The sequence below is a fragment of the Rana temporaria genome, chromosome 1 (genome assembly GCF_905171775.1).
Source record: "Rana temporaria chromosome 1, aRanTem1.1, whole genome shotgun sequence".
NCBI lineage: Eukaryota > Metazoa > Chordata > Amphibia > Anura > Ranidae > Rana > Rana temporaria.
Genome location: NC_053489.1, coordinates 234,862,958 through 234,875,208, shown reverse-complemented (window position 1 = coordinate 234,875,208; position 12,251 = coordinate 234,862,958). Strand labels below are relative to the sequence as shown.

At 45.7% G+C, this 12,251-nt stretch overlaps 1 protein-coding gene across 4 annotated transcripts in view; it reads right to left on the bottom strand.

The window, feature by feature from the left end:
• Positions 1–2,334: 2,334 nt before the first annotated feature.
• Positions 2,335–12,251, bottom strand: part of ALKBH2 (alkB homolog 2, alpha-ketoglutarate dependent dioxygenase) — a 15,512-nt gene continuing 5,595 nt past the window's right edge. For all 4 annotated transcript variants that reach the window (XM_040351875.1, XM_040351873.1, XM_040351874.1 and 1 more), the window contains exons 3-4: positions 5,348–5,546; positions 2,335–2,981 (exon numbers count right to left, since the gene is read on the bottom strand). In XM_040351875.1, coding sequence (XP_040207809.1) covers positions 2,651–2,981; positions 5,348–5,546 — 530 coding nt within the window. In that variant the 3' untranslated portion in view covers positions 2,335–2,650. The remainder of the gene's footprint in view (positions 2,982–5,347; positions 5,547–12,251) is intronic.

Genomic DNA, 12,251 nt, shown 5'->3' with positions numbered 1-12,251 from the left:
CAGGAGGGAGAGGCCAGAAGAGCCGAAGAGGGACCCAAGTAGAGGAGAATCTGGGCTACTCTGTACAAAACGATTATACAGAGCAGGTAAGTATAACTTTTTTTTTATTATTTAAAAATAATAAATGAGACTTTAGTATCACTTTAATGGTAAGTTCTAACTTCCATCTCCAGCCTACATTTTTTGGGTGCTGCCCTTGCAGCTTACCGCTTCAGTCATGCAGGTTGCACTCCTGGTTTCTCTGGTAGATTCAGGGGTCATTTAAACATTTCATAGGTTGTTGGTGGTTGCTTGTTTTGACAATCTCTAGATTCAGAGTTTATTGACCCTTATCGGTTGAGGTGAACAGAGGCTTAGCATCTTCCTTTCTAGAATGGCTGATCTTATTTTTACAAGGACTTTTTTCCTAGGTTCAACTACATACCAGGTCCTTGACCAATTTCCTTTTTAACCATATTAGGTTATGTTCTATTTCCCCCAAAATTAGAATTTGTATTTTATTACACCCTTTGGTAGGTTCAGGTTGTCCAGTATTTTGCTTAGTCTGTGCTTCAGTGCTCTACTGTGTTCATCCTCTCTGGTTCATAACTTGGTCAACAGGTTGATTTGTCATGTTGGCAGAGTGTCAGATTAAAACATTGGTCCTTCGGGCAACTCTTGGGTTGCATGCAATCCCGTTTTATTTTTGTTGGGCCTGTTAGCAGTTGTTGCTGCTTTTGGATGTCCTCGCGGTATATGACTTCCTGTGTCCCTCAATAGATCAGAAAGAAAATCCAATTTTTTTTATTATTTTTACCACTCTAGTTATGCTTATGGTACTGCTTGCTACAAGCGGAGACATATTAAGTAGAGTTATCCTGGGCTGGCTTACAGATTTAATTTTTTATTTGGTCAGAATCCAGCCCTAGTTTAGGCAGCAGTATAACCTGATAGTATATGAATTGCTGTGTTTCACAATGACTCATTTATATTTATGTTTCACCTGTGGTGCTTATATTGGTCCAGCAGTGCACCAACACCTTTGCAGCCATTGTGCTATATGCTGGGTGTTTGGTGTGCTCATGTACCTTTTAAGGAGGGATGGCTCCCCTTCAGTCTACCTGCCCCTATCTATCCATTAGAATGCATGTGCCTCCACTGTGGGGGCGCTCATTGTTTAGTGTTAGGACCACAGATTATTGCCTTGGCGCGGCTCTGTGGCTCACGCATGCGTTTGCAAATGCGTGCAGACAAAACCCCTGTTTTTAACGCATACTGTTAGACAGATTAATTGGTTGTTCTGCAGGCTGGTTGGTAAGGAGGCTTGGTTTTTTCCCTAGGCATTCCCCAGGTTTTGTTGTTACCAGAAAGCAACAAGTTTGGGCAAAGATTATCTTATAAGAATAAGGATTTACAGGCTGACCATTCTCCTTACAATCTCCTATAGATTTAAAAACTACTATGTAGTGCAAGGTCCAACTTAAGAAATCCAATTAGTTAATATGTATTCAGGCTTTAGCAATACACAGGTCACACTAAAGAAGAATGTGTGATCAAATATCCAGCTTTAGTTCAGTATCCCTACAGCTATAACTATCCTCAGAGATGCCACAATAAATTCTTGATGGCCCCTGCTCACGCTAATGTGATCAGATGAATTGAATGCCGCTGACTACTGAGGGTGCAGGCTGGGGAGAGAAGTTTGTCTAGGCCCAAAGCACACTGTGGAAGTAGGAAGAGATCGCCCGGCCGCCACACACCTCACTCGGCCCTAGTGCTTAGCAGGTAAAAGCAGCCACAGCTCAATTCATCCAAGTCATTAATTGATTAAGCTCTGGGGGCAGAGCTTCTCTCTTCCTACTTCCTCAGTGATTCCAGATGTAGATATCGTTTCATCTACGTTAAAGCGGATGTCCGCTGAAAAAAAAAAAATATTAAAAGCCAGCAGCTACAAATACTGCAGCTGCTGACTTTTAATATCGGCACACTTACCTGTCCTGGAGTCCAGCGCCATCCGCAGCAGACGAAGAGCGATCGCTCGTCACTCTGCTGCCCCCCTGCCATCCTCGGTGAGGGAACCAGGAAGTGAAGCGCTCCGGCTTCACAGCCCAGTTCCCTACGGCGCATGCTCTGGGAGCCGAGTGTTCCCAGAGCACAACGGGGGGGGGGGGGGCGGGAGGTGACGTCCTGCCCGCAGACTGTGGCCGTGGGTGCAAATACCTGTCTTTAGACAGGTATCTGCACCCCCCTCCCCCCTGAAAGGTGTCAAATGTGACACCGAAGGGGGGGAGGGTTCCGATCAGTGGGATTTCCACTTTAGGGTGGAGCTCTGCTTTAAGAAAAACACAAATCATGCACTATCATAAACATTTATTTACACAAATACAGTTTAGGAATGTACAATAATAGAATGCCAGTAACTTAATAAGGATAACATGAATAAAGGGTCTTTTTTGTTGAGTACAGACTTATTTTAACATTGCACCAGCATTAAGTTTGGCAGAAATCTATTGGAACCATTTACTACATGCAATCAACTGGTATATATTTTGAGGTTATTGGTTGCAGCTTTAAATCCCATAAAAAGCCTGTTTATGTTTTGATGATGCGTGTCACAAGCTTTTGGATACTTTGAATAGAGAAAAACACTTTGCAGTACAATCTAAATGATCTACAATTTTCCAGTTTCTGTTTTTTTCTGGCTCTGTGCCATAAGTTGACGGAAAGTTAAATTTACTCTAGGAGCGATCACTCTCTTCCTTACAGGAAGGCTGTGATACCAATAAACATTGGTTGGGAAATTCATCATAAGCAAGCTTCCATGCTCTAGTTCTAGCTTCACAGGCTGAATATGACATATAGAATTCTTGCTGCGGGAATCTCTGTGTCGGAAGACAAAATCCCTGCATGCTCCAAAAGACACAGAAGCAATAGGGCTCTGAGGGACAAGCTCCTTCTCGTCATCTCTGTGGTCACCTATGTGATCATTCCCATCTTTATACCTTCCGAACATGAACAGAGAAAAAAAATGATTACCCTCCTAGATAAAGGTACTTTTCTATGTATTTTAATCCATTCTCTTCAAAAAATATATGACAGGCTGAACTTACAGTTTTAGGTTATTTGACAATGATTATTAATATAAAGGGTATGAACATTCACTTTGTGCGGCTTTCTAGAGTATTACTTCAAAGGGCTGTCCCTCTTACAGCTTGTTTCCCCAGGATCAGTCACCATCTAATCCGCTGAAACAAAAGGCCTGTGTGGGCAAATATAATGCCCATCTATAGGTATTATATCTAAATGCATGCACTCAGTCCACATTAACACCTTACTGATTCCCTTATTTAAATTAGCATCCTCCTGGGCAGTTTCCTGTGCCGAAGCACTTTAAAGTGATTGTAAATGTTATACTTACCTGCTCCAATGGTTTTAGATCATTCTGGGGTCCTTCTCTTCGCTGTGTGCCACCATAGGAAGCCACTTCCTATGGTGGAATGCATGTGGGCTCAATTCTGAGCCAGGCTGTGTGTGCCTATTGACACACATAGTGTGGCTCGGCCTCACCCCTGCTCCCTCATCACTAGATTTAATTGACAGCCAATGGCTCCTGAGGGAAATATTTTAAAATATTTCTGCTGCACATTAGCACTCACTGAAGAACTTGCTGATCTCCAGAGGTAGGTTACATGGTGCTCTGGGGGAACCAAGAGTCTTTAGCCATAATCCATTCTGGATTGTTACTGATCAAATTATCAGCATTTTTAAACCTTTCAAGGCTTCCACTATGACTCTTTGTGAATATTTAGTTTAGCTGTATCAAAAAGACACTTCATTTGCATAAGACATGCATAAATGGGTAAAACTGATAAAAAAAAAAAAATCTTTGACCTACATTGGTCAGTGGCATACTCTGTTTTCATGAGGCTCATGAAGGGACCTCCATTCAATTTTTTTTTTTTACCTTAATGTACAGAATGTATTAACCACTTAAGGACCGCCTAACGCCGATATACGTCGGCAGAATTGCACGGCTGGGCACAGGCACGTTGCCCTTTAAGTGTCCAGCCGTGGGTCGGCGGCGCGCTCGCGACCCGGTCTGAAGCTCTGTGACCGCGGGACCCGATCACCGCTGGTGTCCCGCGATCGGTCATAGGAGCTGAAGAACGGGGAGAGGTGAGTGTAAACACACCTTCCCCGTTCTTCTCTGTGGCAGGGTCACTGATCGTCTGTTCCCTGTTATAGGGGACAACGATCAGTGATGTCACACGTCCAGCCACGCCCCCCCTACAGTAAGAATCACTCCCTTAGGGCACACTTAACCCCTTAGCGCTCCCTAGTGGTTAACCCCTTCACTGCCATTTTCACAGTAATCCGTGCATTTTTATAGCACTTTTCGCTGTGAACATGACAATGGTCCCAAAAATGTGTCAAAAGTGTCCAATGTGTCCGCCATAATGTCGCAGTCACGAGAAAAAAAAAAATCGCTGATCGCCGCCATTACTAGTAAAAAAAATTCTATAAAAATGCCATTAAACTATCCCCTATTTTGTAAACGCTATAACTTTTGTGCAAACCAATCAAAGATTATTGCGATTTTTTTTTTTTTTTTTACCAAAAATAAGTAGAAGAATACGTATGGGCCTAAACTGAGGAAAAAAAATTTTTTTTTTAATATATTTTTTGGGGATATTTATTATAGCAAAAAGTAAAAAATATTAAAAAAATTTCAAAATTGTCGCTATTTTTGTTTATAGCGCAAAAAAATAAAAACCGCAGAGGTGATCAAATACCACCAAATGAAAGCTATTTGTGGGGAAAAAAAGGACGCCAATTTTGTTTGGGAGCCACGTCGCACGACCGCACAATTGTCAGTTAAATCGACGCAGTGCTGAATCGCAAAAACTGGCCAGGTCCTTTACCTGCATAAATGGTCTGGGTCTTAAGTGGTTAAGGTAAAAAAAACTTCAGCCTTTGGAACCACTTAAAATTGTGTGAGTGCATAGTTTTGAGACCTGACTCATTTGGCATCTATTTCCTCAATGGAACCTCATCTTATTTTATTTACGCAAAAATTGGGAATTCAATTTTGTGTTCACTAAAACGACTGTACAACATAAAAAAAATGCAAACACTGTGTTTTTTTTCTATGTGCTTTTAGAAAATATAAAAATGTTCTAGTGGTTAAGTAACTTTCAAGGCAAAAATCCAGATCTTAACATGTGTACTAAAATGAATACATTGCTCCAGGCAATTATTATTCACAGCCCTAAAAGACTATGAAGGGCCTATATTTTGGTCATAGTAAATTGTGAACTGATAATGTATTATAGGGAGAAGTTTTCATGACTATATCCTCCTATAATACCTGTTAATAAGAACAAAGTTGAAAGAGTGTCCTGTGGCCAGTTTCACCCTGTCTCTTATGCGATTTAGGACGGGAATCCAAGGCTTTGGCGACAGCGTGATCCCAGAAAATGTATAGGTCAATCCCTCATCTCCATAAGTTACTTGTTTTCTGGGTACAGTATGCCATTTTCCAAATACATGAACTTTACTAAGATTCCCTGTGAATTAAGAAAAAAATTTATCAAACTTCTTGTAATATTAATTCTTCTATTCATGCTTTTTGTAGTTTATATAGTATCAATGTTGCCTAAACAAAGTGATTGAGGGGCACATGCGCAAAGCCGTCCATGCAAGTCATGCTTGTGTGAGGCTCCGCACCTACCAGGACAGAACAGCCTTGCAGCGCCATACCGACAAGGCCACCCACTGACTCCTCGGATAGCTGGGAACCTCCGAAACCGCCCGCAATGGTTCTCACCGGCGGCAAACCGAAGAATAAGCTGCGATCCATCCGGGATGCTCTCCTTTAGAGCTACAATGGCCACGACTCCATATTCCCGGCCAGCTCCCTCACACACTCCAGGCTCACTGCATATGCTGCAACTGCAGACTTCACAGGTGAGTCAGATGTAGAGCTGGATATGACCCACCAGCACCAAGCCTGCTCATACTGTTTGAAAGAATGCTCACTAGAGCATTAAAGAAAACTTCTGACTCTATTACTGACAAGCTGACCCAAGAAATACACAGGAGCACGCCCACAAGCTAACCCCCTTGGGAGAGCACTTCCCAGAGTAGGACGATTGCTGCCACTCTGTGCAAAACGAACTGCACAGTGGAGGTAAGTATGACATGTTTGTTTTAAAAAAATAATCTGCAAACCTTTTTAACCCTCCAAACACACCTAGAGGACTTTGAGAATAGAACCAGACACTCAAACCTCTGCATTTGTGGAATACCAGAGTCAGTCATTGACCTCCAATCCACCATTACCACTCTCTTTCAAGAACTGACCCCCTTAATTCCCAAAGGTTGGAAATGGACAGAATCCACAGAACTTTGGCACCACGACCAGAAGAACGGCCACCCCACAATATCGTGGTAAAACTCCACTTTTTTTGTACAGGAACAACCAGTAATCCCGGAAAAAAAGAATCGCTGACATTCTAGGGTCACGGCTATCAGATATTCCAAGACCTCTCCCAGATCACTCTTTTTAAAACGGAAAGCAACGAAGCCCCACCTGCAGGTTTTACAACAGCACCACATTGCATATCGCTGGCATTTTCCTTTCGCCATTCGTTTGTCCTACAAGGGATGTCCATACCTATCCAAATCTGTAGAAGACCTCCAGACCACACTTCAAGACCTACATCTTCTGCCAACTGAACCAGTCACTGAGGTATCTTGACACAGAGCAGCCTCCAGCTCCCCCAAGAAACCACTGATCTCCCCAGGTCCCCAAGCCACATCCAACACCAACAAGCGCAGACACTACCTCTCCCCAGGCCCGGCCATTGAAGATTCCAGGGACTGAAACTATGACTCTGGTAATTAGGGGTATCTCCCCTGTGCTTATATATCCTCCTCCTTTCACTTGCCTCTACGGCAAATCTATTAGATAACACTTCTTGGAACAAGATTTTATTATCTAGTTCACTCATTTGCCAAGACTACGCTCTGTTAGCTGTAGGCTTACAGCTCCCCCATCCCTCCTCCCAAATCTCTTCCACCCATATCCACAACCCCTCACCTCCCACCACTTCCTCCCTCTTTTGGTAATGGTTAATGTACTAAGATTGTTGTTTGTTGTCAATAGCGACTCAAGCTCTCTGGATGCTTTGGCTTTCGCACCACCTCACAGGAAGGGGAACCTAAAAAAAAAAAAAAACAGGTGCCAGGGCATCCATAGTTCTTGATTCCCCTAGCCATTTGTCACCCCCTGTGACCATATTGCCCCTCTCGATCCATGCTGAGAGGGGAGACTCGGGTCCACCCTGACTGCAACATCTCAAAACCTGGCCCACCTTGCCTTTACTCTGATACACTTAAGATTTACCCATAAAGATTTATCTTCGTTATTGCAACCCATAGATTGCTAAGGTTAACCATTCTAACACTCCCCCCGACCAATTCGGTATCCCATGTTGGCTCCCCAGTTGTAGGTATGGGACCCATATGTTATATAGACTGTTGAAACTTGTTATTCAGTCGGTACTGTTTTACCTTGTTTATATCTTAATTTTTTTAGGCTGTTTTTAAGTCCCGGAGACAGTTCACTGCTCCCCCCAACTAGTCCTTGAGAACCCCACTGACACACTTTTTATTATCCCTAGTTTTTTTTCCCACCAACAGGTACTCCTTGGACTACCCACCTTCGTTAAGGCCAAGTGGTGTAGTAGAAATCTCCACACCCCCAGATTCATTGATCCCTTACTCTCGGTAGTGCTTACCGTCAGGGCCGGCCTTTGCGGTGTGCAGACAGTGTGATCGCTCAGGGCGCCATAGTAACAAGGGCGCCTGGCGACCGCAAAGATTTTTTAATTCGCCCGCGTATTAAGTAGTGGGCGGGGGCGTGCCGCACACTGTGGGTTTGAGGCCGGCGCCCCCCCCCCCCCCGCGACTAAAGAGGACCTTTCCGGGTGGCATGGCGTGGTGCCGGGTGCCTGGCTTTGCAGGGGGGGTGCCGTGCAAGCCGCATCCCAGCGAGCCGTCGGCACACCCGGGACCTGGCCGCAGTGATCCCCCTTCTCCTTCGGCAGCTCCGCGGGCCTGAGTCTCGGCTGCCTGTGACTGTCTCAGTCACGCAGCCGAGCAGTGAAGCCTCCTCCCCCTTGCCTGTACTGTGTGTGCAGCACGCGGCAAGCAGGTTATCTGAGCCTGCTTGCTTTACAGGGCTGAAGGGGGGGGTCGTCTGTATTTTAGGGGGGGGTTCTTTATTGTAGGGGGGTCTGCACTGTAGGGTGTGATCTGTATTGTGGGTGGGGGGTTGTTTTCTGTATTGTGGGGGGGGGGGGGGTTCTTTATTGTTGGGGGGGGGGGTCTGCTGCACTGTAGGGGTTGATCTGTATTGTGGGGGGGGGGTTGTTTTCTGAATTGTGTGTGTGTGTGTGTGGGGGGGGTCTTTATTGTTGGGGGGGGTCTGCACTGTAAGGTTTGATCTGTATTGTGTGTGTGGGGGGGGGTGTTTTCTGGATTGTGTGCGTGTGGGGGGGTTCTTTATTGTTGGGGGGGGTCTACACTGTAGGGGTTGATCTGTATTGTAGGGGGGGGGTTCTGTATTGTGGGGGGGGGTTCTTTATTGTAGGGGGTGTTCTGTAATGTGGGGGGGTTCTTTATTGTAGGGGGGTCTGCACTGTAGGAGTGGTCTATTGTGGGGGGGGTGTTCTTTACTGTTGGGGGGTCTGCACTGTAGGGATGGTCTATTGTAGGGGGGGGGGTGTTTTGTATTGTAGGGGTAAATCTGTATTGTAGAGGGGGTTCTGTATTGTAAGGAGAGATCTGTATTTTAGGGGGAGGGGGTATGCACTGTACGGGGGTCTGCGTAACATGCAGGGGGTCCAGAACTGTTAGGGGGTGTCTGTGTTACATATAGGTGTCCGGGGCTGTGTAATGTAAAGGTGTGCAGGGTGCTGTGTAATGTAAAGGGGCCCAGAGGTGCAGGGTGCTGTGTAATGTAAAGGGGCCCAGAGGTGCAGGGTGCTATGTAATGTAAGGGACCCAGTGGTGCAAGGTGCTGTGTAATGTAAAGGGGCCCAGAGGTGCAGGGTGCTATGTAATGTAAGGGACCCAGTGGTGCAAGGTGCTGTGTAGTGTAAAGGGGTCCAGAGGTGCAGGGTGCTGTGTAATGTCAGGGGCCCAGTAGTGCAAGGTGCTGTGTAGTGTAAAGGGGTCCAGAGGTGCAGAGTGCTGTGTAATGTAAAGGGGTCCAGAGATGCAGGGTGCTGTGTAATGTAAAGGGGTCCAGAGCTGTGGGGTGCTGTGTAATGTAAGGGGCCCAGTGGTGCAAGGTGCCGTGTAATGTAAAGGGGTCCATCCAGAGGTGCTATGTAATGTGCAGGGGGCTTTGTAATGTAATGGGGCCCCAAAGGTGCTGTGTAATGTAATGGGGTCCAGAGGTGCAGGGTGCTGTGTAATGTAAAGGCGCCCAGAGGTGCAGGGTGCTGTATAATGTAAAGGGGTCCAGAGGTGCAGGGTGCTGTGTAATGTAAAGGGGCCCAGAAGTGCTGTGTAATGTAAAGGGGTCCAGAGGTGCAGGGGCTGTGTAATGTAAAGGGGTCCAGAGGTGCAGGGTGTTGTGTAATGTAAAGGGGCCCAGAGGTGCAGGGGCTGTGTAATGTAAAGGGGTCCAGAGGTGCAGGGTGTTGTGTAATGTAAAGGGGCCCAGAGGTGCAGGGTGCTGTGTAATGTAAAGGGGCCCAGAGGTGCTGTGTAATGTAAAGGGGTCCAGAGGTGCAGGGGGCTGTGTAATGTAAAGGGGTCCAGAGGTGCAGGGTGCTGTGTAGTGTAAAGGGGCCCAGAGGTGCTGTGTAATGTAAAGGGGTCCAGAGGTGCAGGGGGCTGTGTAATGTAAAGGGGTCCAGAGGTGCAGGGTGCTGTGTAGTGTAAAGGGGCCCAGAGGTGCTGTGTAATGTAAAGGGGTCCAGAGGTGCAGGGGGCTGTGTAATGTAAAGGGGTCCAGAGGTGCAGGGTGCTGTGTAATGTAAAGGGGTCCAGAGGTGCAAGGTGCTGTGTAATGTAAAGGGGTCCAGAGGTGCAGGGTGCTGTGTAATGTAGAGAGGTCCATTGGTGCAGTTGTGGAGAGAGGGTACACAGTAGTGACAGAGATATTGAAGGATGCAGGGGGCACAGTGGGGTGTTTTTACATTTTATGGGGGGGGGGGCAGATATAGGATCTGCCCCAGTTGCCAAATGCTCTAGGTACACCTGGCAGGCCACAGGCGGATTCTGCCGGAAAGACGGCATTGCCGCTGTCCTTGCCTTGCTATGAGGAGCTCATATGCAATGCGCACTGAAAAGACAAAGGAGGGCAAAAATCCACAGAAGCAGGCAGCGGATGTGAAAACTTTTTTCTGTAAGTAAATTCTTTTTTTATAAGTGCAGTGTACTGCTTAATGTCTGTTTTGTATTTTCTTTTTTAAATAGGGTGTTTCTTAAAGGAACTGTAAATGCAAAAGTTAAAAAATACTTTATTGTAATTATGTTTGATATTTCATAGTAAATTTACAGGTAGTGGTATTATACCATGTGATTTACTTTATATGTGGCGTTATTATAGAGTGTGATATACAGTATATGTGGCGTTATTATAGCGTGTGATTTACTTTATATGTGGCGTTATTATACCGTGTGATATACAGTATATGTGGCGTTATTATAGCGTGTGAATAAAAGTTGTATTTTTATTATAGCTTGTAATCTTTTTGTTGGGAACTTAACGGAATGGAAGGCTTTAAATGGAGCCGGTATTGGAGAAATGGGTATGGTTACCGAGGGGCGTGGTTACCAAGGGGCGTGGTTACTGAGGGGCGTGGTCACTAGGGGGCGCTGTAAAGCTTTCTCGCACAGGGCGCCTAAAGGCCTAAGGCCGGCCCTGCTTACCGTCACCCCCCTATCTAAAACCTCTACCACCCCTATCTCTTCCTCCCACTTTAATCCCCCCCCCAGAGAGGCACCCTCCTGCCTCAAGGTTACAAGGGGGTCAAACCGTAATACCTTTGATCCCAAAGATGGCCTCCCTTAATGTCCCGACGCTTAAAGGGGTTGTGAAGGTTCGTTTTTATTTTCTAAATAGGTTCCTTTAAGCTAGTGCATTGTTGGTTCACTTACCTTTTCCTTTGATTTCCCTTCTAAATGTTTTTTTTTCTTTGTCTGAATTTCTCACTTCCTGTTTCTCCTCAGTAAGGTGTTCAGTAAGCTGTTCTAAATGACTTTCCACCGCTCGGATGATGGTGGAAAGCTTACTGAGGAGAAACAGGAAGTGAGAAATTCAAACAAAGAAAATAAACATTTAGAAGAGAAATGGAAGGAAAAGGTAAGTAAACCAACAATGCACTAGCTTAAAGGAACCTGTTTAGAAAATAAAAGACGAACCTTTACAACCCCTTTAATGTTCAAGGCCTCAGTTCCCCAGCAAAATGGACTAAAGCAGGTGCTGGCTCTGCACTGATCCATGGAGAAAGGAAACCATCCTGGACTGCCGCTCTCTGTTAAAGCAAATTTAATACGAAAATGACAAAAGATAAAATCCAAACGATGCAAACTCATCCAGGGACGAAAACGTTCTGACACATTTCACATCGTAATTGGAAGCTTACTCATAGCATTATATAAACAAACAGGAAAGAAAAGGGATGTCTCATCAATAACATTTGAAGAAAGTAGTATCAGTTCATCGTAACAAAACTTTAGTCAAAAACAGTAAACAGGAGGTTAGTGTCAAACAAGTAGTGCTAAGCAACATATTCGAAGCTGAGGGTTAGTCCCTCATTGCTGCCTTTAAGTGGAATCTAAGTCGGACAGGGAAAGGAAGGGGGGAGAAGGGGGGGGGGTCTAAGGGAATAGGGGTCCAATGCAAGAACTTGAATATTCTGTGGTTTAACCACTTCAATACCAGGTACTTGCCGCCCCCCCCCCCGCACTGGGCGACACGGATGGGCACTGAAAGGCTGCAAAGATGGGTACTTATGGGTGGCACTGCTGGGCACCAATAGGCGGCACTGATAAGCGACACCGATAGGCATCCCTGGTGGCACTGGCAGGCATTCTGAGTGGGCACTGATTGGGCACAGATTTGCATTTCCCTGGTGGTCTAGGGGGGGCATACCTGGTGGTCCAGTGTGGATGGCCAGAACAAAGAACAAAGGATCAGCTCTCCTCTACTCGCGTGCGATCACGTGGTAAAGGGCCTCCGTCGGTGACGT